This window comes from Pollachius pollachius (assembly GCF_949987615.1).
Source record: "Pollachius pollachius genome assembly, chromosome: 15".
Classification (NCBI taxonomy): domain Eukaryota; kingdom Metazoa; phylum Chordata; class Actinopteri; order Gadiformes; family Gadidae; genus Pollachius; species Pollachius pollachius.
Window position 1 is genome coordinate 14,197,621 of NC_136948.1, and position 24,342 is coordinate 14,221,962.

Sequence of the window (24,342 nt, forward strand, 5' to 3'; positions counted from 1 at the left end):
CCCATACACAGCAAGCCCAAATGCCTCAATCCACCCCAAACAGCACCTCTCTCTCTCTTCATCTCTCTCCCTCTCTCCCTCTCTCTCTCTCCCTCTCTCTCTCTCTCTCTCTCTCTCTCTCTCTTCCTCTTCTTCTCTCTCTCTCTTGCTCTGTCCTGCTTGCTCCTGGCTTTGTTTTGTTTCTCATCAAGACATGCTTGTTTGATTCAGTAATCGACAAGAGATGAATCACCGGCTGCTCTCTCCTTTTTATTTCGCTAGTAAACGATTTGTTTTTTGGGCATGTGTGAGGGACGGCAGACGCAGTAAACCAACAGATATGAATATATTGAAGAGAAATACTGCACACTAACGGTTAAATCGAAACTTTATTGAAAGCATTGAATCGCTGCGCAGGCTACACATTTCATAGGTGATTGATACATTTGCAAGTGTTCGGAGCAGATTTATGAAAATCTAATTAAAAATTATTGAAATATTTAGTACTAAAATAGCATTTTAGTAAAATATTGTGTAAACAAAATCTAAAGGTAGACATGATGGCAACGGTTCATTCATCACTTTACTATTTTCTGACTAGCAATATAAATAGAAAAGACACAACCTTCAAATAAACAATCCAATTGTTTAGTGAAGGAGAGCTGGCTGTCTCTTAGCTACCGTGAAAACCATGCAAATGCCCCAAAAATAGCCACCCCTATTTCTCCTAATGGATAATTAGCGTGTTCTTCCTCTTGTTATTGTTCTCCGGTTCTAGAGTCAGCTACAGGTTGTGGGCATGAGGGGATCGATAGTGTGGGGAGAGATGGGAGACGAGGTATCTGAGGTTCAAGGAGAAAATGTCTACACAAACACACAAGCGCATACACACACAAACACATACACACACAGACAAGCGCACACACACACACACACGCACACAGACACAAACCAACGAGCACATACGCACACACACACACACACACACACAAAATGCTGACACACACAAGCGCATATAAACAGACAAGTGCAAACACACACACACACAAACGCATATACACACACACACAAACACAAATGCATACACACACACAAGCGCACACACACACACACACAAGCTCTCACACACACACACACACACACACAAACATTCACACACATAAACACAAGCGAATACACACACACACAAACACACATCCTAACCCATAAATACGTCTCCATAGGTGTTCTCTCCCTCCGTCTTCTTATCCTCCGAGTTGTCCACCAGTTCGGGGTAGTGGTCGCTCAGGCAGGCATTGGTGGCCTTCTTCACCTCGGCCGGCAGCGACCTCATCCTCGTCTCCCGTTCCTCCAACGACTCTTTGTTGAACTATGCAGCAAAAGAGAGTCTGCTGGTCAACTGGGGGGCAAGGCCATTTCATTCTACTTATGTGGTCATATACTACTTTACTACTAGTAGATACACTTTGGATTTGCTCCCCAGTGAAAGGTCACGGGAGGGAACATCATGACGCAAACCGAACATCTGATCGTCTCTGAAGTATGACTCACGTTCACAAGACGCATGACTAGAATGCAATTATGATGTCTACGTGAATCATAATTCACATAGATAATTTTCCCATCTGACAGAGATGTCAAAGTTGATGTGTCTCATACAGTAGATGGTATTGAAGTGTGTGTGTGTGTGTGTGTATGATGTAGTTAAGTGTAATGTGTGTGTACCTGGTTGGCCAGGGCCTTGATCTCCTCCAGGGTGGCAGCCTGTTTCTTGGTCAAAGCCTCCTGTTGCAGGCTGTTGTCCTGTAACAACATCGACGACAAACCCACTCACCACACGGTCAATACTGGTTGACAAATGGGCTGTATGTAAGGGGAACCCTGTGGGTAGACTGTGTGTACTGTGCTTGGATGTTTAAAAGGGTATGTGCTTCTGTGAATGTGTGTGTGTATGTGCGTGTGTATGCATTTGTATATGTGTGAGAGAGAAAGAGAGAGAGAGAGAGAGAGAGAGAGAGAGAGAGAGAGAGAGAGAGAGAGAGAGAGAGAGAGAGAGAGAGAGAGAGAAGAGAATGCCTGTAGACAAATGGACTCGGGGGATGCAACCTGAGAGAGTGGATCCATATGTCTAGGTCAACAGTTTGCATTTGTCCAATTCAATTACCTCTCCATCCGCCCCGCTACTGAGTAACAAGGCTACGGCAATTAAACGAGTGTTTGGACTGCGTGACCAATAGTTTGAGGGTTTAATTGGAAAGTAATGATTAGGGATTACAATTTGACACATATGGTCATTGAGGTGTGTGTGTGCGCAAATGTGATTAGGTTTGTGTGTGCGTGTGTGTGTGTGTGTGTGTGTGTGTGTGTGTGTGTGTGTGTGTGTGTGTGTGTGTGCGTGCTTGCGTGCGTGTTTGTGTGTGCATATGTATGACAGCATGTGTGTTTGTAATTGGGAGTGTGTGCATGTGTATATGTGCACGTGTTTGTGCTTGGTTGGCCACGGTGCTGCTGGGTAGTCCTCACTATCACAGGCTTCCTGAGGCCAAACCATCCCCTTCGACAACATGGTTGTGAGTCAGCTCTAACACAACAGCAGAGCTCTCTAGTGACTCACCCCCACTTTGGCCCCCCGATGCCAAATTCAGAAAGGTTTTCTACCTCTGTGCCTTCTGTGTCATCTCAGGAGAGTACTTTATACAGTGCTTGGATGTTTAAAAGGGTATGTGTTTGTGTGAATGTGAGTTTGTGTGCATGTGTTTTTGCCTGTATATTCTTGTCAGCATCATGGCTCAGGAGAGTTCACACATGCGTGTGCATTAAGGTACTTAAGGTACACAGGAACCCACTGGAGATCAGGGTTTGTTCATACTGCTTGACTCAAGCTATGAGTCGGCCTCGCATTTCTGCTGGGATCAATGGATCAAGTTTTTCGTGGCAAAAGTGTAACCATGGTTACTGCTTCAAACACAACAATCTGAGCCCGGAGTCAGTGAAGGAGAGCATTTTAAATATTTGCGTCCCGCCATCTGCGCAGCTCCACAGCAGTCCTGCTGTGAGGATTATTTTAGTTATTGCTTATGCAATACAGTCGTTACTATTTAGTATTGTAGGCCCGTACATACAGGAGTTATATGGACTATACACTAAGGAAATACATTAAGTCATGCATTTGCCTACCTACGAAAAAGCCATAGTCATATCTCCAATACACAAGGTATTCAAAGTAACATGAACCATTTTGAGATCTATCCCGTTCAAATACTTACAGCTCCATCGGGCTGGGCTGGTTCGTCCAGCATCTCCACGCTCGCAGCCTTTTTCAGCCTGAGGACAGCAGCAGAAATCTGTTGTCTGGAATCTGGCAACCACACAAGTCTCTGAACCCACACACAGCTCCCATGTGCACTACTCCTACTACTACCACTACTACTGTGTGTGCTGTGAGTCGCCCCTGTGTGCATCAAGCCTTTCAACGGGATGGGAACCTGCGTGGTCTTGTTGTGACTCACTTTTTATCGGACGCACGTTTGGACATTCCCTTCTTCTTGCTGTCTTTGTTTTCGCTAAGAACAAAAAGAAACATGCAAAGATGGAAGAAGGTCAGAAAATGGAACCGTAGGTAGATAATGGGCCGTCGATCGTCTCCACCTCGCGACACTGGGTTTCATGGAAGGTTAAGCCCCATGTTAAAGCGTAGGTGCTGACAGGCAGGTGACTTCATCTCCCTACTGCTGTTTGAACACCTGTTTGCTAATGGCTGTCCTGAGATAACCATCTGCTTGTTGCGATGGGGCACGCACACGCACACACATGCATGCGTGCACACACACAAACACACACACACATACACAAACACACACAATCATTATAAATACAGACATCCTCCGATATGCTCCTCATTAACCGTGCAAACACACGCTCTGTGTGTGTGTGTGTGTGTGTGTGTGTGTGTGTGTGTGTGTGTGTGTGTGTGTGTGTGTGTGTGTGTGTGTGTGTGTTCCGTAGGGTTTGTGGAGGTGAAGCACAGTGGAAGCAGACTGAAGGATTACCACAGAGCAGCCAAGGACAGGCCAAGAGTGGCATGCTTTTTTTTCTCCCTTCCAAGTACCACAAACAGTTCACCTCAAACACCCTGCACTAAATGCTCAAAGTACCTGGCCAAAAACCTTTTTAAATGAAAAAAAAACATTTTATTCCAATGAGGAACCAAAATTGGTGCTTTGGTTTCAGAATGAGACAGACATCAAGGATCAAATTCCCATTCTGCTTGCTTGTTGTCTACAATCCCATTTACATTTAGTGGATTTTATCCAAAGCGACTTACAAACATTTTATAAACACACACTGACACACACAGTGGGGTCAACCATGTAATGCTACAACCAGCTCATCTGGAGCTGTTGAGCTTGGGAGTCTTACCCAGGGACAAAGAGCCGGTGATCAAACTAGCAACCCACTTGTTACAAGTCAACCCGCTCAACCTCCTGAGCTAATGCCGCCTCTGAGAGCTCATGTCTCAAACACAGGGTCACAAAGGCATTGTGGCAGTGTCTTCTAAACACAATTCATGGAGTGTGTGTGCATGTAAATGGTAAATTGCCTCAATTTATATAATGCTTTTCTAACCAGTCGCCACTCAAAGCGCTTGACAATATTGCCTAACGTTAACCTATTCATGAACACATTCCCACACCGACGGCGGTGTCACCCATGCAACGGCCAGCTGGGGCAGTTAGGGTGAGGTATCATGCTCAGTGACACGCTCTGCCTCCTGCTACATGCCGCCCGTGTGCGTGTGTGTGTACGTGTGTCTGTGTGTGTGCGTTCAGACCTTTCAAGTGTCTTCATTTCACTGGTGTGTTTCTCTGTGGCCAACTCCAGCAGCTTGGCCAGTTTCTGCCCAACAAGAAACACAGACAGACAGACATCGGTACGGGCAGACAGAAAGGCCCAACATTCGACAACAACAACGACAAAAAAATACCCAATGACATAACCACATCCTGTGTGTTGACGTAAGAGTCGGATCAATAGTGGCTGTCCACCTGATGAATCGTATTGCATCACTACCCAGGAAACTGGGGTTGTATGTTACGCAACCCAGCCCCCCCCCCCTCCCCCCAGGAAAAGCGTGTAGTTTCTATAGGTGACATAATGACCCAAAACTAAACAGGAAAAAAAGGGTAATATTGTGAAAGGGAAAAAAAAAAAGTTATTTGACCCTGTGGCAGAAAAAAGCACTTAACAACCCGACCGAGAATGGATGGATTTGGAGAGAAACCAAATGAACGCGGCGGCATGCCTATCGTTGTGAAGAAAGCATTTCCTAGCCAAGGAGCGGGAGCAGTCAGAGATACGAATGGTACTGAGTTGCAGCAAACATTTGTACGCATGTGATAATCCCGATGGGGCAATTTAGGAACCTTGCAAACCCTGCCTTGTCTTCAAAGCATCCAAAAGAGCTTAGTTTTGGCTTTGATAGACTAGGCAGGAGAGGGGTTTAACCAAAGCCTCATACGTACCCCATACTTCAAACAATCCTGGCCCTGATCCGTGGATATGACTCTGATAAACCTGCAACAACGATGAACCTCCGTGTCGGACTGATCTATACGAAAAGTGCATGTTTGCACACCCCCCCTCCACCCCGTCAACCCAGTTAGTCCAATGAGGTGATGGGCCGGTGGAAGACGACTTGATTGACCTCTCAATCTCATGCAGATTCAGTGCTTAATGCAGAGACCACCCCTGACCCCCCGGGGCTGACGGGTAATCGATAGAGCCAGTGGCGGGCCTGGCGGCTCGCCGTGAGGCTGAGGCCGTGCGCTGAGAGAGGAGGTGGAGAGAACTGGGAGTGCACCCTGACCCGACGGAGGGGAGGCCTCGGTTTGGCGGGCGGGGGTTGGATCAATAAAGCAGTGAAAAATGGCCAATGGGTGCAACAAGGGGTGGGCCAAGTGGTGGACGTAGGTGCATCGAACACAATAAATACTGGCTCCTTCTGCAGTTTAACAACAAGATGGTATTGCTTTACTTTTAAATAAAGAACCAGAAAATGGAATTGGATTGCGCAGCTGTAAGTGTTTAGCGTTATCCTGCCGTTTTAAGAAGTGGGATAACACGCCGGTCATAATTAACGTATAACTGTTCGGTGAAGGTTGAAGCTAACGCAAAACCTCAATGTCATAATGATGCAATACCTTTGGAAGTCAATAGTTGCAGTAACGTTTTTTCGCACGATTTCTCCAATGTCACCATTCCATTTGAATGCAGTGAACTCATGGACGGTACCTCAGTGGCGTGAGTGTCTTTCTTCTTCTTCATCTGGTTGCACTGATCTTCCAGCAGCGTGTTCAGATCCCCTTGGAGTTTCTCCTTCTGCTCCTTAGCCTGGGTCGACTCCCCCTCCCCCCTGCACAACACATCGGAGCGTCAGCGGCGCCGGTCAAGGCCTGAACCAGTTCCCGGTAATGGGATATGTTAGAAGAAGGAACAAAATTATTATAGAGGCCTATAGAATCAGGAAAGAGGAAGGGGTTAATGTTTGAGCGGCGCTGGAGTGACTTGTACCATGGTGAGTCATCTTTATTCGTAGGCCTTTGTGATTGCTCTGAATGCGCTTGTGTTCCTTCAATCTATCAACATTGACTCACTGGAGCAGAAAGGAGAAAAACACAGGTCCTTACTCCTTTTTCTTGAGGGAGCCCTTCTTCTTGTAGGCCTTGAAGCTGTCGGTGCTTTTCTGTATCAGGTCCTCTTGTTTCTTCTGGAACTTCTTCTCCAGCTCCTTAATCTCCTTCTCCTGCCGCTTGGTGACCTTGATGTAGTTCTTGTGCTGGAGGAGCTCTTCAACACTCACCGTGGTGGGGTCTGTCGGTGAAAGAACAAAGTCCAGGGGAGACACGATGAGACAGATATAGCTATGGATATAGATACAGAAAACCACAAGCATTTGTGTTCGGAGACACATATGATCACTTTAACTTGATCAATTTCAACCTTACCTTAAGGGACCAAGTATCTATTTAAACTGAGGGTTACCTCCAGCGGGCGGAGGAGGAGTAGAGTCGACCGGGACGGGAACCACAGCGGCTAGAGTCTCCTCCACCCCGGGGTCCGGCTCGCTGACCGGCCCCTCAGGGGCGGGCTCAGCTTCGGTGCCGGGTGCTGGTTCTAGGGCGACCTCTGGAATGACCTCCGCCTCCTCTGCAGCTTTGGGTTCTTCTGCAGCCTTGGGTTCTTCCTCAACTTTGGGTTCTTCCTCAGCTTTGGGTTCTTCCTCAGCTTTTGGAGCCTCCTCAGCTTTGGGTTCTTCTTCAGCCCTGGGTTCTTCTTCAGGTTTTGGAGCCTCCTCAACTTTGGGTTCTTCTTCGGCCTTGGGAGCCTCTTCAGCCTTTGGTTCTTCCTCAGCTTTGGGTTCTTCTTCTGCCGCCTTTGTGGCCTCTGCCTCGGCCGCTGGCGGTTCCACGGTGTCTGTCTTGGTCTCTGGAGTTTTGGCTGGAGAACATCCACACTTTATGAACATCTCTGTACTGTAACATACTGTACAGGCCAATCTGTGCTTTCACCAGTGCGACCCAAACAAAACAAACCCATTTACCGCGTCTTCATTTGAATCACCTACCATCCATGTCTTTTAACAGATACAATTTATGAATATTAACCTATAAACTGCGTCGCTAACCGCAAGCACCATTACCTGTATCAGGAGCAGGAGTGGCCGACGCCACGGCGGCAACGGCGGGCATCTCGTAGGGGCTGACGTAAGAGGCGGAGGACTGTTCAGGGGAGAGCAGGACAACACATTCTTACCAACATAATCGCCTTCCAGGAAGACAATTACTGCTGTTATGGTTTTATGGAAGACTGGAGGACAGGTTGTGTATGTCACTCCACCGGTTGCCAGTGGATACGGCGATTAGTTGTCTCAAGTGCGGCCTTCATTTTACCTCCTGTGGTTTGGTGGTGGTCTTCTCTGTGCCCTTTGTTGGGTTGAACAAGGCATCCGTGAAATCTGAGGTGAGAGAAGAAAGTGATAGCATAACGCAGCAGCACTGTATTCATATATATATATATATATATATATATATATATATATATATATATATATATATATATATATATAATATAACAGAGTGGGGCAGTGCAATCAATATATATTTTTTCATGATTTCCATTTTTGGGTCAAACGACCTCCAAACTAATATAATCGAGTTGAAACGCAAGTATATTTATTTTATGCACTAAATATTTGATAGAAATTGCAGAACAGCTGGATACATATTTCTACATTAATTTTGTTACAAAGTTCTTAGTTACAAAGTGATTTTTTGGAGAGAACTACTGAATAAATGCATCATGTTTTCAAACTCAAAAATAATCATTTGAGTAATCGTGATTTCAATATTGGCCAAAATAATCTTGACTATGATTTTTTTCCCTAATCGAGCAGCCCTATAAGGGATGATAATATATGAATTACACTTTTGTGAGTGGAGGATTATAAAGGATACATTTATAAGTTTCATCAAATTTACAAAGGATGGCTTTGGCTTAGCAAAAATGCTATTCTTCATTCCTGAATCAAAATATGAAGTTGATATTTTATTATCTTAATTGTTGAGTGAGAGATGTATTCTGTTTGCCTTTGTGTTTGTGCGTGTGCATGTGTGTGTGTTAGTGTGAGTGCATGCTTGCGTCCGTATGTGTGTGTGTTAGTGTGAGTGCATGCTTGCGTCCGTATGTGTGTGTGTGTGTGTGGTGTGTGTGTGCGTCCGTATGTGTGTGTGTGTGTGTGTGTGTTCGAGTGTGTGCTGATCAATCATATTCAGATACACCAGCATCTCTACGTAATTAGGGCCATAAACACATCCTCTCGTCTCAAGCTCCACATCAGTGACCGCCTCCCCTTTCCTGGGATTCTATTTAGACCGGTTCTAAGAGCGGTCGCGCTCCTCACGGGGACACAGAGCAGACGGGCGGGGCACCTGCGAAGGCAGCCGGGATGTAGTCCTTGATCTCGATGTACACAAAGAGGGCGGGCAGAGTCAGCACCATGTTGCCCTCGCTGCGGAGGGCGACGTGCTGGAAGCCTGGGGGTCAGACGTAAATAACTCATACACCTTTATCGTGGCTACGACTTTATATTATTTTGCTGTTGACAGAAGACAGGTGTGAGTGCCGGGTTAGAAGACCCATACAAGGGCTACAGAACCACTACAAGGTGGGGGAGCGTATGCACCGGTGAGTGAGCTGTGAGTTGGATCACGCAAAGTGTTGGGATGCCTTCCTTTCGCTCACCTGACTGAATGGCATCCAGAGGGAGGATCCTGTGTCCCAGGAATTTACCGTTCTCCTCGTGGACCACGAGCCGGAGGGAGGCCATTTCGGGGAGCAGGATCTGGGCGAGATGCGGCACGAATCAATGCATCAGGGCCAGCAGACTCCTGCATATTACTCACACACTAACAAGTCTCATCTGTCTAAGTACCTTTTCTTCCAAAACGCATTCACACACACACACACACACACAAACATGTGTGTAGTCATCACTTAAACACACACTCAAACACAGACATGCACAAATACACATACAAACACGTGTGTAGTCATCACACACATACACACACACACACCTTGTCAAAGACGAAGGGCTCCTCGTTCCACACCGGGTTGATGGCGTTTGGCGTGGTGGTCCATTTAGTGCGGAACTTTTTCTTGGGATCTCCCGGCAGTCCGATAATCTCTGCCTCCACACCCGTCTTCACACTCTTGTCGCTCAGGAACTGCCCTGAGTAGATCTGGCGGGACAAGGTCGGAGCGTCGGAGACCAGTTAGGGGCACTCTGGTCTAGTTTTGATAGTAAAAGTCTCTCCGCCATTCATGCACAACCAAGCCCCTCCGAGTCCGGCTGTGCGAGGTGCATCTAAAGGACAGGGAGTTGAACGGGTTGCAACTGAATGTTCATACAAACACATGGACCCCCCGCGGGAGGATAATATGTACTGGTTTTCTCCTAAAGCTTAACACTAATGGATACCAGGGAACAACTCCAGGTAGCCAGCAGGCAGCCGCAGTTATTTTGGGCTGTGTATATACTTACACCGAACGAACCGGCTATAGATAGTGTTTGCCTCCCAACACCATGGGAGGCAAACAGGTCTATGTATGGCATAGAAAGTCATAATAACCATGCAACTTAGGCATAACAACAAACACTATCTGCATACCTCCGTGAAGTTGATGATGCGCACGTGAGCTTCAATTTATGAAACCGATGAGTTTGAGTCCATGTCAGGTGCGCTCTGAGAGCTCACAGGGAAACGGACAGGTATAAATGATACGCACGCTGACCCCCTGCAGGGAACAAGTCCCATTAATATTAAATGGAGAGAACAGCTTCTGTATTAAACCGGTATTAAACCGAGGGGACACTGGCCTTTTCTAACCCGGCTTGGGTTGTTTGTCATTTGTTCAGCGGTCGCTCCGTAAGTCCGTATCAGGAAATATTGTGGGGGGGATAATGAGCACCGGCGTTTTCTGTTGTTAGTATTTCCTAAGAGCCACTAGCATGTAATATTTTTTGTATTATACACATTGTGTGCTCCTAGAAAGAAAAAAATATATATTTATACACTGGGTAATAGCGAGCTAATGCTCCACGCAGCTAATGATTACATCCTCAGGGCAAAACCAAGGTGGGCACTCTGACATGGGGCAGCATGGGACTGTCAATCAGCTCCACATGTCATTATGCACTAAGATGTCAAGCAGCACGCCTCCAGTAGCGCTGGCGTGACAGGAGGTGTATTCATTTTATGTTGACTACACCTGCTGGTGTATTCACCTGATTATTCACCTGATTATTCACCTGATGGTGGATTCACCTGATGGTGTATTCACCTGATTATTCACCTGATGGTGAATTCACCTGATGGTGTATTCACCTGATTATTCACCTGATGGTGGATTCACCTGATGGTGTTTAAACATGGTGGTGTATTCACCTGGTGGTGTTTTCACCTGATGGTGTATTCACCTCATGGGGGTGCTTTGACCTGGTGGGGTATTCACCTGATGGTGTATTCACCTGGTGGTATGTTCAGCTGATGGTGGTGCTTTGACCTGATGGTGTATTCACCTGATGGTGTATTCACCAGGTGGTGTGTTCACCTGATGTTGTATTCACCAGGTGGTGTATTCACCTGATGGTGGGGCTTTTACCTGGTAGTGTATTCACCAGATAGTGTATTCACCTGATGGTGGTGCATTGACCTGCTGGTGTATTCACCTGATGGTGTATTCACATAATGGTGTGTACACCTGATGGTGGTGCTTTTACCTGTTGGAGTATTCACCTGATGGTGTATTGGCGTGAAAGTAAGTATTGTGGTGCAAGTGCAGTCGTCCTAAAATGAGTCTGTAATTCTAAGCCGAACAACATGAATACAGTGGTAAGATCGATTTCCTTTATGCTTTCCCCACATTAATTAATTTGGGTTCCCAACCTGCCAGTTGCGCTTTAAACCTCAGAAGAGTGTCCCCCCACCACCCTTATAGATCTGGCCTATGACTCAAGCTGTTCATGGCTGACTAGCCTATAGAAGCTGCTGATTCAACATATGCCCGGTGTGTGTGTGTGTGTGTGTGTGTGTGTGTGTGTGTGTGTGTGTGTGTGTGTGTGTGTGTGTGTGTGTGTGTGTGTAATGCTACGTGTGAACTTTGCCTTGATGCTCAGCGTGTTGGCCACGATGGTGTCTATCCTCTCGCAGAACGGATCAAACTTTTTGTCGTTGCGTCGCATGACGTCGTGCTTGAGGAGGTAACCCGACCTCCCGTTGTACTCAAACCATGCCATGTTGAGCTGCATGGGGAAATCTGAAAACACAAACCCAAGTCCGTTCATCTGCCACTTTTTGCTGGACAGATACAGTGTAGGGTTTCTGGTGCATGTCAAAAAAGGACAACACTGACCCCTTTTGGTGAAGAACAGAACCACAGCTTCCAAACATATCCCATGTTAATCATCATGTACAGCACATGTATAATAGCTCGACCCAGCCAATCGACATAAAAACATTAATCACAAGATGGGGTGACCAGAGTCTTCCCATCTTGTGATTAATGCTTTTGTGTCAGAGTTCAATAACCCCATAGCTACCCATAGTCTGATAGTTGAGGGCCACGAACTGGCAGCCGGCGTTCCAGAAGGGCTGGGGATTGTAATTGGAGGAGTCCATCCTGGTCCCTTTAGGGTAGATCCTGCTCATCTGCCTCCGGTTATATCTGTGGTACCTGGCTAAGGAACCGCAAACCCACCCCTGTCCTATGTGTACAATGAACAGCCCACCAGAGCCTTGTTGACCGGTGTGATGTGATTGTGCGTGACTGTGTGATGCTCCAAATAAGTAAATGATACTCGACGAACTCCACAGCACTCTTGGCAATCATCGCTTCTCCTTTGGTCTCCACGAAGGACGAGATGCCGTAACTCTTGTTCTTCTCTGTAATAAAGGAGACAGGAACGTCAACAAATACAGTGTTAATGCAGTTTCATCATAAGCGTAAGCAGTAAGCAGAGTAAGCACTAAGAACTTGTTTGTTAAATTGACCGTTGCAATACCCACACCAACACTTCAAATCGTTGAGTCAATGAATATAAAACGGAGGCTAGTGATAATCGTTAATAGCGGTTACATTTTAAGTTTCATTAATTATAAATGTGTTGCAGGCAATAACAGCATCTAAGAGGGAGAGCGGAGAAGAGCCTACTTTTGGAGTTTTCAAAAGAGATGAACTTATTGGGCTGGATGTAGTTGACTATAGAGGACATGGCTTCGTAGGCTGTGACTTCCTGTCCTGCTGTGCCCTGAGGGAGAGAGAGGAGGGGAAGAGAAGAGAGTAGAACATCATCCGAAAGGTCGACCGCCTCACTCTCACTGCACACCGGTCCTATCAGCCGCCTGCTGTATATGAGACAGGGTGCATGCCATGCTGTCTATTCATTAGCTGTAGAACTAGATCAGAAACAAGACTTCTCCTTCTTCTAACAGAGCCTCCTCTTGGCGTCAACGTGGGCACAGCGTGACACGTGACAGAAAAGTACAAACTGTGATGTTCTGTACTGAAAGACACAGCCCTCACGACGGACTGTGGGCCTGCTTGACCAGCAAGAACAAAAAGCAGGGTTATCGTTATCCCTGTTTAACCCAACGACTCCACGTCGAAATTTATGTTTTTTTACAAATTATTATTTCTCATTGATATTGTCGTTGACCGTACCTCATCCGAGGTCTTCATCTTCTCCTCATCCTGCTCGTCCGCATCCTCCTGCTCCTCGTTCTCGTCCACAGCAGCCGCCTTGGCGTCTGCAGCACCAGACAGACGACAGAGCAGCTCAGAATAACAACGCTAGTCAATTACGCTAGCAGTGGGTTTCACTCAGTGGGTGGTGGGCTCCCATGATGGCTTTGATGACCTTTCAAAATATGAAAGCCTTCATGCCTTGTCAGTTACATTTGCTGATCTGAAGACAGAAAAGGTGGATACCGTATTGAAGCAACATACCGGTCCATGAATATTTTTGAGACTGTATTTGAGATTCTTCTTATTTAAGTCATTTAACAGGGACTGTGCACAACAACAGCAGTTGGGCCAGAGCTACTGAGCTCATTTCCATCTGTAGTGTAACGTATTGCCTATTTTACTGCACACAATATTTGGTGGGCTCTTTCATTAACAACCCACAACCACCTCCCCAACAACAACAACAACAACAACAACAACAACAACAACAAGGACTGCGTGCTTGGGGTCCATCTCACCAGCCGGGGTCTCCGGGGGGGCGCCCGGCGCGGTGGGGTCCGTCGCTGCGCCGCTGACCTCTGGGAGCGGGGCCTGCTCGACGATGGCGGGCTTGTCGTGGCCCTTCTTGTTCTTGATCAGGATCTTCCCCATGAGCTCCGAGGGGCTGGGGATCTGCTGACCGGGCTTCAGCTGAGGGTGAGGGATGGGGGTGGAGGAGGGGAGGAGGGGAGAGGGAGAGGAGGGGAGAGGGGAGGAGGGAAGAGGGGAGAGGGGAGGAGGGGAGAGGGGAGAGGGAGAGGAGGGGAGAGGGGAGAGGGGAGAGGGGAGAGGGGAGAGGGGAGGAGGGGAGAGGGGAGAGGGGAGAGGGGAGGAGGGGAGAGGGGAGAGGGGAGAGGGGAGAGGGGAGGAGGGGAGAGGGGGAGAGGGGTGGAGGTAGAGGGGAGGAGGGGAAAGGGGATGAGGGGAGGAGGGGAAGACGGAAGAGGACAGAGGGGAGGAGAGGGGTGGAGGTAGAGGGGAGGAGGGGAGAGGGGAGAGGGAGAGGAGGGGAGAGGGAGAGGAGGGGAAAGGGAGAGAGGGGAGGAGGGGAGAGGAGAGGAGGGGAGAGGAGGGGAGAGGGGAGGAGGGGAGAGGGGAGAGGGGAGGAGGGGAGAGGGAGAGGAGAGGGGAGGAGAGGGGTGGAGGGGAGAGGAGAGGAGGGGAGAGGGGAGGAGGGGAGAGGGGAGAGGGAGAGGAGGGGAGAGGGAGAGGAGGGGAAAGGGGGATAGGGGAGGAGGGGAGAGGAGAGGAGGGGAGAGGAGAGGAGGGGAGAGGGGGAGAGGGGAGGAGGGGAAAGAGGAGGAGGGGAGGAGGGGAGAGGGAGAGAGGAGGAGGGGAGTATGGGGGAGGGGAGGAGGGGAGAGGGGAGGAGGGGAGGAGGGGCAATGGCATACATTGTTCGATGGACTTGTAGTAGTCTGTGTGCATACACTGTGCACAGCATGTATGTGCAGAACACACACGTGCATAGACACACATAGACACACATTCACACACAGCAAGGCGTAGGTAATAACGCGGTGGGCGTGTGTCTGAATGTGGCGGATACACCCACACGTATATCAGGTAACGGAGAGCCAGACGTATGTAGGATACTGAGGAAAACCACAAGGCCCTGATTGCCTTAATCCCTGCGGCCACTGTGCTACTCACGGGGTATTTCTCCAGCGGTTCCGTAAGCAGGGCATCACCAAATATGGTTCTGCAATAGTTGGCCATCTTCTCCTGCTGCTTCACCCTGTAACAAAGCACAGCAACACCCGTTAGAACGCCACACTGACGTAGAACAACACTCCTTTGTGTGTCCTATCCTCCCGTCCCCCGCTTTGTCCTGTCCTCATGTGCCCAATGATACTTAGTGTGGTGTGTCTTTGTGAGTCTGTAGGGAGGTGGGGGGTCACGTACGAGTCCACGTGGTTCTCAAAGGAGAGGACCACTGGGTATGGGGAGGTCTTGAAGGCACTCTCGTTGATGGCTTCGATCACATCCTGTCACAGAGGGAGAGAGACGCATACACACACAGGTAGAGAGGAGGAGAGGGAGCCAGATAGAGACAGAGACACACACACATAGAGAGACAGTGAGAGAGAGAGAGACAAACACATACACACACACACACACATACACACACACACACACACACACACAAACACCGACATGGACAGACAGAGAGAGACACACACACACACACACAGAAAGAGAAAGAGACACACACACACAGAGAGGTATAAACACAGAGATAGAGAGAGAGATAGAGAGTGAGGGAGGGAGAGAGAGGGAGAGAGAGATAAACAGAAACACACAGAGATAGTCAGAGAGAGAGAGGTAAGCAGTATGTTTGGATTGGGATAGAACATTTAAATGAACTCATCATGTTGTGTTTTTTTTTAGCAGGAATGGATGATCAAAGGCAGTTTCACAAACTTAAAAGCAGAATTCCTAGAGGTGCAAGTCCAAGTACAACACCAATAAAATAACATAACACAAAGTGACAGGACTGACATTCAGGCACACAGGCAGGAGATAACACAGAGGGGCCCATGATAACGTTCAAACGGGAACACAGACACCCAGAGACTACTGTCATTCTCTCCTAACGCAACGGGCAGACGAGGCCTGACACCCCGAACGGCGTCTTCCTCCACCCCACAAAGGTGTTTTGTATCTGTGTCAGGAAGGAGAAGCACTCTAGAGGCCCTTGTAGGGAAGTGTTAAACCAGAACCGAGAACCAAAGTGTGTGTGTGTGTGTGTGTGTGTGTGTGTGTGTGTGTGTGTGTGTGTGTGTGCGTGCGTGCGTGTGTGTGTGTGTGGGGGAGCCCATGTAACCCATACACCCCATGTAAATACAAAAGTGTACATTTACGACCTCAAAGCGCAGGGCAGCCTGCAAAGACCTGTTACACACTGGCTGCCTGTCACCTCACTGTCACCGTGATGGGAACCTGACCACTGCTTCTCTCTACTCCACCACCACCCACCCCCCACCGCTATCTTGCATGTTAGAACACTCCAGATTAATCACAGCACGCATATAATTCAACATTCTGCATGAATGGTTTGAAGATGTAAATTGAAGTTCTGCCAGGATGCAAGTTTTTTGCATTGAGGATTTGCATTGATTTTTGTTTTTCTCTCTCTCTCTCTCTCTCTCTCTCTCTCTCTCTCTCTCTCTCTCTCTCTCTCTTCCTCTCTCTCTCCTGCAATGCTTGAGGATTTTCTTTGGTATTTTTTACAATGGCCGAATTGTTTGGTTTTTGGACTTCCACCCGGCATGCACGTGTGTCTAAATACAGATCATGATACTGGTGTTCAACATTGGCCAATGGTATGGATGGGCACCTTGAAGAGGATCTCAGTGGTCATGGTGAAGCCGTGCGTGATGTAGGGCTCTTCATCTGGGGGCTTGCCCTTCCAGCAGTCGAGCTCCAGACACCGGCAGCCCGAGAGCAGGCACTGGCGGTACATCTCTGGGGTGGACACGCCCGAGAACTGGCCGGCTGGAGTGGTTGAAGCACATCATCCAGACATGACGCCTACATAAGTCTTCACGGCTGTGGATGTGGATGGAAGAGGCTGTGCGTTGCAAAGAATTAAAGGGGTGATATTATGCCACCAGGTGTCAGTGAGATAAGCCATCACAAGCCGTTTAAAAATCTGTTCGGTCCACTTGTTAGGCTGGTAGACTGATCTATCCATCATACATCTAGTTGGACACTTGTGATCTCACTAAAACACAGGATAAGTCTGATTTTTGTTGTATACAATAGCTTGTAATGGCTATTCAGACCTGGTGGCATAATATCACCCCTTTAATATCTCAGCTGCTATTCTATTGCTGTTTTTTCATATATTACTGTTTTATATATTATATGTATATATATGTTTGCACCTTAAATTAGCCTAGTATGTACTTTTTTTTTGATTTTATACGTGTGAATGCTCCATTACAAAAGCTACAACATTTCGCTGTACTCTCTGCAATGACAAAGGAATTCTACTCTGATCTACTCTCTATCTGAGGTTTATTATATCAGATAGGTTTGTCGAATGACAGACTCCATACACAACCTCATAAATAGCACTGAGGATAGAGCGATTCAATTATATGATAATATGTGTGTGTGTGTGTGTGTGTGTGTGTGTGTGTGTAACACTGCATGTTGACGCATCTCTCCTCATTGTAACCACCGGGGGCAGGATAGCAAAGCGGGGAGGTGTTCAACTCCAAGCCTAAGGTGTCTAGATGGTTCATTGTTTCCCACATCCTTGATAAAGACGCCTAACCGAACATACATGGTCCCTTCACTGTATCTGAATTAGTTTGGATAAAGTTGTGTTTGGATAGAGCTTCTGCTAAACAACTGAATGGCCCTGCCTGACCTGTGAGGTAGGTGTTGTGGGAGGACTTGATGAAGTAGTGAGGTATGGGCTGGGTCATGTCGTTGCAGGTGGCCAGCCTGTCCTGGATGATGATGGAGGTCTCTGAGCCCATGAGGTAAAACATCAGGCCCTCGGGAGAAATCTGGCCTGAGGACACACATCACTGGTACATGATATACTTGTTTGTTTACAAGTATGTTTATATTCACTGTTTTGTATTGCTAAGCCTAAACTGTGTATTCTTCCATTATTTTTCTATTATATCTTCTATTATTATCCATCCATACATCAATCATCCATCCACCAATCATTCATCCACCCATCTATCATCCATCTGGGTTTGATTGCTTTGCCCTGTTCTGCCGGTGGCGTCCTCACCCTTGTTGGAGCCTGGCTCGTACTTTTCGATCAGAGCCTTGATCTGGTCGGCCCTGAGGCGGGGGAACAGCTCCTCGTTGAGCCGAGAGTCCCTCTGCTTCTCGTTGAGGAACTTGGTGAAGACGTCCTTCGTCATGAAGGGCTTGGCAGTGCTGCAAGGACAAAAAATCAATCACAGATTCCAAAACCCTCCTGTTAAAATTAGGATTTCCGTTTTGTTCTCTTTAGCGACACCTTTGGCAGGTCATTTTCCGGTCATTTTCAACAGGGACAAAAAACGGTGCCACCGACACGCAGTTCGTAATATACAATTCAATATAAAGTATAATACTGCAAGCTGCTTTCATCAGTGGGCCCTAGACTCATTTACCATGGTGTTATCTTTTTCGGGATAGTGACTTAACATAGGCTACATCTATTTATATGAAAATCGTAGATAAACCCACTTTAAAATGATGATAATAATGTTATAACAACTATACCGCATTGTGTTTTTAAGATCAGACAAATGTGGAGATATAGTTATAATTGATAAGGCAATGAATTATATTTTACCAGTTCACTCAAATTAAAAGATTTCTTACATTTAACTCAAACATTTTCCAAAATGTTACCAGTCAATTTTAAAAGTGATGAGATGCATTTATTTTTAAATTACAATAAAATGTTTAATTAAAATACCGAGTGTATATATTCCAGACTAGACACTCTTTGTTGTTTTTGTTTTTAATTAACGACCTAACTAATGAGAAATAACAAGTAATGGAAAAACCTGACAGGGTGCTGGTTGAAGGCAGCGAACGAGCGAGGAAGACTCACTAGGACGAGAAGATCTCGTAGATCTCTGGACGGGGACACAGGTTCATGAGGAAGATCTTGAAGGCGGCCTCAGTGAACACATCAGGCTTAATGGTGTCATACTGACGAGGGAAACCGAGTAAGGGAAATTAGCATAATCAAGGAATAACATTGGGATGACAAAAAGTCACATATGGTTACATGAGCAGCTCTTCCCCCCCTAACCCTAACCCTCTCACCTTTCCTTTAGGGAGGTGAGCGGCTGCTAGCGCACCCTCAACCCTCTTCTTGTCTGCCGGGAACATTTTGTAAATGCTGAGAAGGACAACAACAACACAACTCAATAAAAGCAGTGTTTAATTGGTGTTGTGTTTTATCTTAATACTTTGAGAGTCCCGGACTCACTGTTTCACAGGGATCTTGCCATCCTTGTTGGTATGAATACAGATGCGCACAAATCTGAAATTGCAGGCAGATATGTAATAAAAAAGTAAGTGATTATTATGGTGTAGGTTGAATAATAAACCTATATTCACTAAAGCTGATCAATCTGTACGTTCATGCGTTCATATAGATTTCCTTATATAAAGAATTATGTATTGTGATGTAATATGCCACCAAGAAGCTCACACTGTGGTTTACAGTGAACCACACAAGAGTTGACATGCTAATTAAGGATGGGACGGCATACTCACATTTTATCCAGGAAGATTTGTCTGCATGAATTGTTTCTCGACGCATTGTACGCAATGGCAAGGACGTCCGCGGCCCAGTTCTATGATAGGAAAGATAAGGTATATTGTATTAATGTGTTGCAGGCAGGAGGGATATTAAACATCATGACTTCGTCTCGCATATACGTTCAAAAGAAGGTATATGCGATATATATATTCACCACTAGAGGGCGTTTCATGTCAGAAATGTGCCATTAACTGACAGTGAACGCTTGTTTACTTTGGAGAGAGCACTATTGGGATGTGATTGCAATTGATTGTTACGGATGGCATCATGAAGTCCAAGAAAGATGGACACCAGGCGCTTTGCTAAACACTATATAAATCTGGAATAGAGGATTATAGTGTCAATGTTTAAGATTGAAAGGAGAGAAAGTCAAGTAAAAAAAGGAAGGGAGTGGTCGTCTACCGGTGTGATTTTTTCCTTGCTGGCAAAGAAGTTGTAGTAAGTCAGGTTCACCATGTCCATGCCCGTGACAATGGTCATTGATTTAGAAAGGTGGTTGCTGTCTGGGAAATCCAGGTTGAACACGTTACGGACCTTGGGGTGCTGTGAATGGTAAACAAAACAGAAATTTACTGTAAAGTATTAATGTAGCGTGCATTGTGAAAAGTGTTGACACAAATAATGCCATTGCTCATGAAAGGAGTGTATGCAGATCAGACACCTGGGAGCCATTAGAACGCCTAAGACAGGCAAATCTGAGGACCAGACCATGCAAACACTTGCAAGCACTTGCTGACTGACACACATACTAGACAGACAGACAGAAAGACCCCCACACACACACACAAAGATACACACACACACACACACACACACACACACACACACACACACACACACACAAACATGCAGACACACACATGCACCCACACACACGTTCACATGCACACAAAATATACGCATACAAATAAACAAACACATTACAAATAGCATCCCATTTTAAGGGTTAGTTTTGTTCTGTACTTCCTGGTGAATGTATTTGACCCCTGACCTCTGTTGATTAAATAGGAGGTTTAAGTCAGACTTAATATGAATGAAAGATGAATATCAAAAGTCTGATGGCCGACAGGTCAAGTTGAATACAAACTCGGCCAGCACTAATAAACTGTAAAAAGTGTGTGAACACTTAAACTCTTTGACTTGTGTATTCTAACTCTCTAAAATGGCCTGGTGTATTCCGAGGGAAATGTGTGTTCTTATTGACAAATCAAATAAGGCTGTGATTTGTATAACGCGATTTGTGTTTGTGTGTGTGTGTGTGTGTGTGTGTGTGTGTGTGTGTGTGTGTGTGTGTGTTTTGTGTGTATCTTGATACTTGTCTATTGTCCCTTTTTGCATGGCAAATGCACGTCGCATTGTGTAAATCGAGAGGCGGATGCACCATTACCCGTCGGTCACTTTATAAGCGCTTAAAGCTTACCTAACCAATGTAGAAATAACACGTTTGATGCTTTGACTATTCAAGCCAAAATTAATGGCTCATTCATAAACATAATTCTCAGTATAACAATAATCAATCAATAATAATAATACTCACTTTGGGAAGTTTGGCATATTTCCCTATCCTGGTGTCTCTGATGTGGGCCACATCCAGGAACGTTGTTTCCTAGTTGCAAGAAACACAATGATCAGAATACAGCCTTAAAAAACAGGCCAACGTTGACACAGATGGTCATCAGTAAAATAGTGTAAGAGATGTGTGGCTTAAATAAGCCTTTCGGTTGATATCAGGTATTTAGGATCATTCTTATTATTAAATAAAAATGTTTTTTAGTTTTGTTTTGAAGCAAAATCACAGAGTTTAACTAATACTAGAACTTTAATGAATAATTTAAAAGGAACATAACTGAATCAAAGTTGAATGAAGGTGGATGTAGTTGGTCACCTTGCTTTGGTTGGTCCAGTACAGGTAATATCCCTTTGGGTCCATTTTCATAGTGACAGGACCAGTCTTGGTGGAGTCCTATAGTTTACAGGAGGACATCCACATTTCTAGAGGTACAGTATGAAACGTTGTGGTAAAACTGCGTAATGGTGATGCCTATTGCATGTTACATCTATAACGCTTTGTTCAGATAATTAAGAAAACAAAGTTATTCGAAATGTTATATGATATATATAGCCTACTTATAGTTGTGGAAGTAAACACATTTTGTACATAAGCCAATAAGGACTAAAGCATTTTGTATACATGGTTTCCCTAGATTCATTGGGACTCAAGGGTTTAGCAGGTCTGTGAGGGACAGGTGTTTTCTCTGTGATAGCGTGGTGAAATCTGACTTACCTCAGACCATTTGACGAACCTTTCTCCCTTAACCAGGTATTCCTTCACCTGGGGAGGCTCCAGAACATACCTCTTCTTGGTTAGCATCCTGGCCTTCTCTCCTCTTTAACCCCCTCAGTAAAAGGCTTAAATATACACTATATACTTCCTAGTTCTGCTAGCACCATGGTGCTTTGCAGTGATCAACGCTCTCTTTCACTCTCTCTCACTGAGCTTCTGTCCTGCGATGTCAAAGCGCACACAGGGAACTGGAGTAGGACAGATGGCAGCGCCGGCGAGACGCACCCAAACACATATGCATTGCAAATGAAGTTGAGGGTCAATCACAACATACCAGGAAGCCTACTGGTGGCAAACAAGGATGGGTGCATGTGCTGGCGAGAAATCACGGTGGATCCTCAGGCCGGAGGAGTTAGTTGACTGGATGGCTAGCTGGATGGATAGATGACTTATATTGACTTATGTAGTTATAGGGTTAGGGTTAGGGTTGAGTAGGGTTATGGCTGAGTTTAAGCATCCTTATCAATATAATTGCTATAGACAATATTACCAAACCACTGAATGCTATTTCTCAGATTCAATCATTATTCAGTCTAATTTGCTGCTATTACATAAACTTACATAAAATATATAGATTATCACCCATATTTATTATTGCCACAATATGAAATGAAACCGCACTAATGCGATGGCTGCCTTCAGAGGGATAATCATTGTCAGACAATTTGATTTAAGATGCATTATTGCTCATCTCTATTGTCAGTTGTTGTTTTTCCCTTCCAGTATCTGCTCCGAAGAGCAATGAACCCTCTGAACCTCAGGGTCAAAGGTCAACAATGGTATAGTTCATAACGGTGTTGGTTCCATTTATTGAAGCCAACCTGCTCCTGCACCAATACAGAATGAGCTCAGTTCCGCACATTGGCCATGAGCTCTGCTACATTGACCATGTGATTGCTTTGGCATAGCCCATTTAAAATAGACCCATCCCCCGGGCCCTACACCTACGTCCTCACACCACCCAAGGGGCCCAGACACTTACCGCTGTCCTTGGTGCTAGAACATGGATTAAACATTGAAAATGAATCCGGTTGGAGGCAGCTGGCTTGTCCTTAAAACCACTGGACCAACCATCCATTAAAATCACAACCAAGAATTGTGCATGCATGTCTTATGGCTGGTTGAAAGAAAACGAGAAAACATACAAGGCAGTGTCATCTGTTAAACAATCCACGTTCATACCGTTTGGAGCATCAATAACACATTGACGATGCGTTTGTGTGTGTGTGTGTGTGTGTGGGGGGGGGGGGGGGGGGGGGGGGGGGTGTGTGTGTGTGTGTGTGTGTGCAAGCGTGTGTGCGAGCGTGTTTGTGCATGTGTTTATGCATGTGTGTATGCATTTGTTTATGCATGCATGTATGCAAGTGTGTGCATGCATGTGTGTGTGTGTGTGTGTGTGTGTGTGTGTGTGTGTGTGTGTGTGTGTGTGTGTGTGTGTGTGTGTGTGTGTGTGTGTGTGTGTGTGTGTGTGTGTGTGGTTCAGTGCTTCTGCTGCTGCAGGCAGCTGCTGCTGCTGCTTTAAGAGCCTAGCTCCCGCCCCCCTCTCCTGTATTTTTAGATGAGCCAGCCACTTCATTTGCTGGAAAGACGGACAGTTGTGTGTCGTATATGATCTCACTTCATCGTTTTTGATACATGTCTATTCCTAACACTCGGGAAATCTGCCGAGGGCCGAAAAACAGCTTGTTCTTTTTTTTTCCTTCCTTCCGACCCCTGGATGCGGACGCGAGAGGATGCAACTACCTTGACCGTGGGACGCGCGACATCCCGAATGGATGCTTGATGAAGGCTACGATGATTCGCAATGCTGCACAGGGCACCGTTGATTAGGCTCAGCACACTTTCACAGGAAATCCATTTAACCCCTCCAAAAAAGCAACGGTTATTTCGCCGCTGAAGGTGTTGTTCTTTTTGCGTCATTCATTCTCTTTGGATTGTGGATTAAGGCTTCAAGACGGACGGGGTGGTGGAACATCGCGGGAAAAACAGGGGCAATATGAGAGAGCGGGACTTCATGCCCAATATGGAGAGGGGCAAACCCGCTACTTACACGGGGGACAAAAAGGCTAAGATGGCTGCTAAGACCAATAAGAAATGGGTGAGACTAGCCACTGTGTTTGCATATGTGTTGTCTGTGTCCTTAGCAGCCATAATTCTAGCCATTTATTACAGCTTGATATGGAAGCCCACCAGCTCGTCCTCCTCTGGGGGTAAGCCTGGGATATCGGGGGTCACCACCACCTTCCCCACCACCTCCAGCGCAAACATCTCCTCTAATATCTCCACGAGCAAAAACGTCACAGAGGTGAACTCTACACAGACAGAGCTTGTATATCTCAATGACACACAGCAGCGGTCGCTTTCTCAGAGCCACACG

At 46.2% G+C, this 24,342-nt stretch overlaps 1 protein-coding gene across 1 annotated transcript; it reads right to left on the reverse strand.

Moving 5' to 3' along the window:
- Positions 1-828: 828 nt before the first annotated feature.
- Positions 829-21,992, reverse strand: plcb2 (phospholipase C, beta 2; the record flags this gene model as incomplete). Its single annotated transcript, XM_079752279.1, has 32 exons — positions 829-843; positions 1,193-1,348; positions 1,705-1,782; positions 3,246-3,303; positions 4,811-4,875; positions 6,271-6,391; positions 6,666-6,849; positions 7,021-7,476; positions 7,679-7,757; positions 7,929-7,993; positions 8,967-9,071; positions 9,280-9,379; positions 9,615-9,779; positions 11,705-11,856; positions 12,140-12,264; positions 12,398-12,482; positions 12,751-12,847; positions 13,261-13,346; positions 13,803-13,974; positions 14,977-15,061; positions 15,229-15,311; positions 16,664-16,821; positions 17,705-17,851; positions 18,083-18,234; positions 18,902-19,002; positions 19,120-19,195; positions 19,286-19,339; positions 19,576-19,655; positions 20,024-20,164; positions 21,159-21,227; positions 21,507-21,584; positions 21,906-21,992. 32 exons carry the CDS (start codon positions 21,990-21,992, stop codon positions 829-831), a joined length of 3,675 nt encoding a protein of 1,224 aa, XP_079608405.1.
- Positions 21,993-24,342: the final 2,350 nt, after the last annotated feature.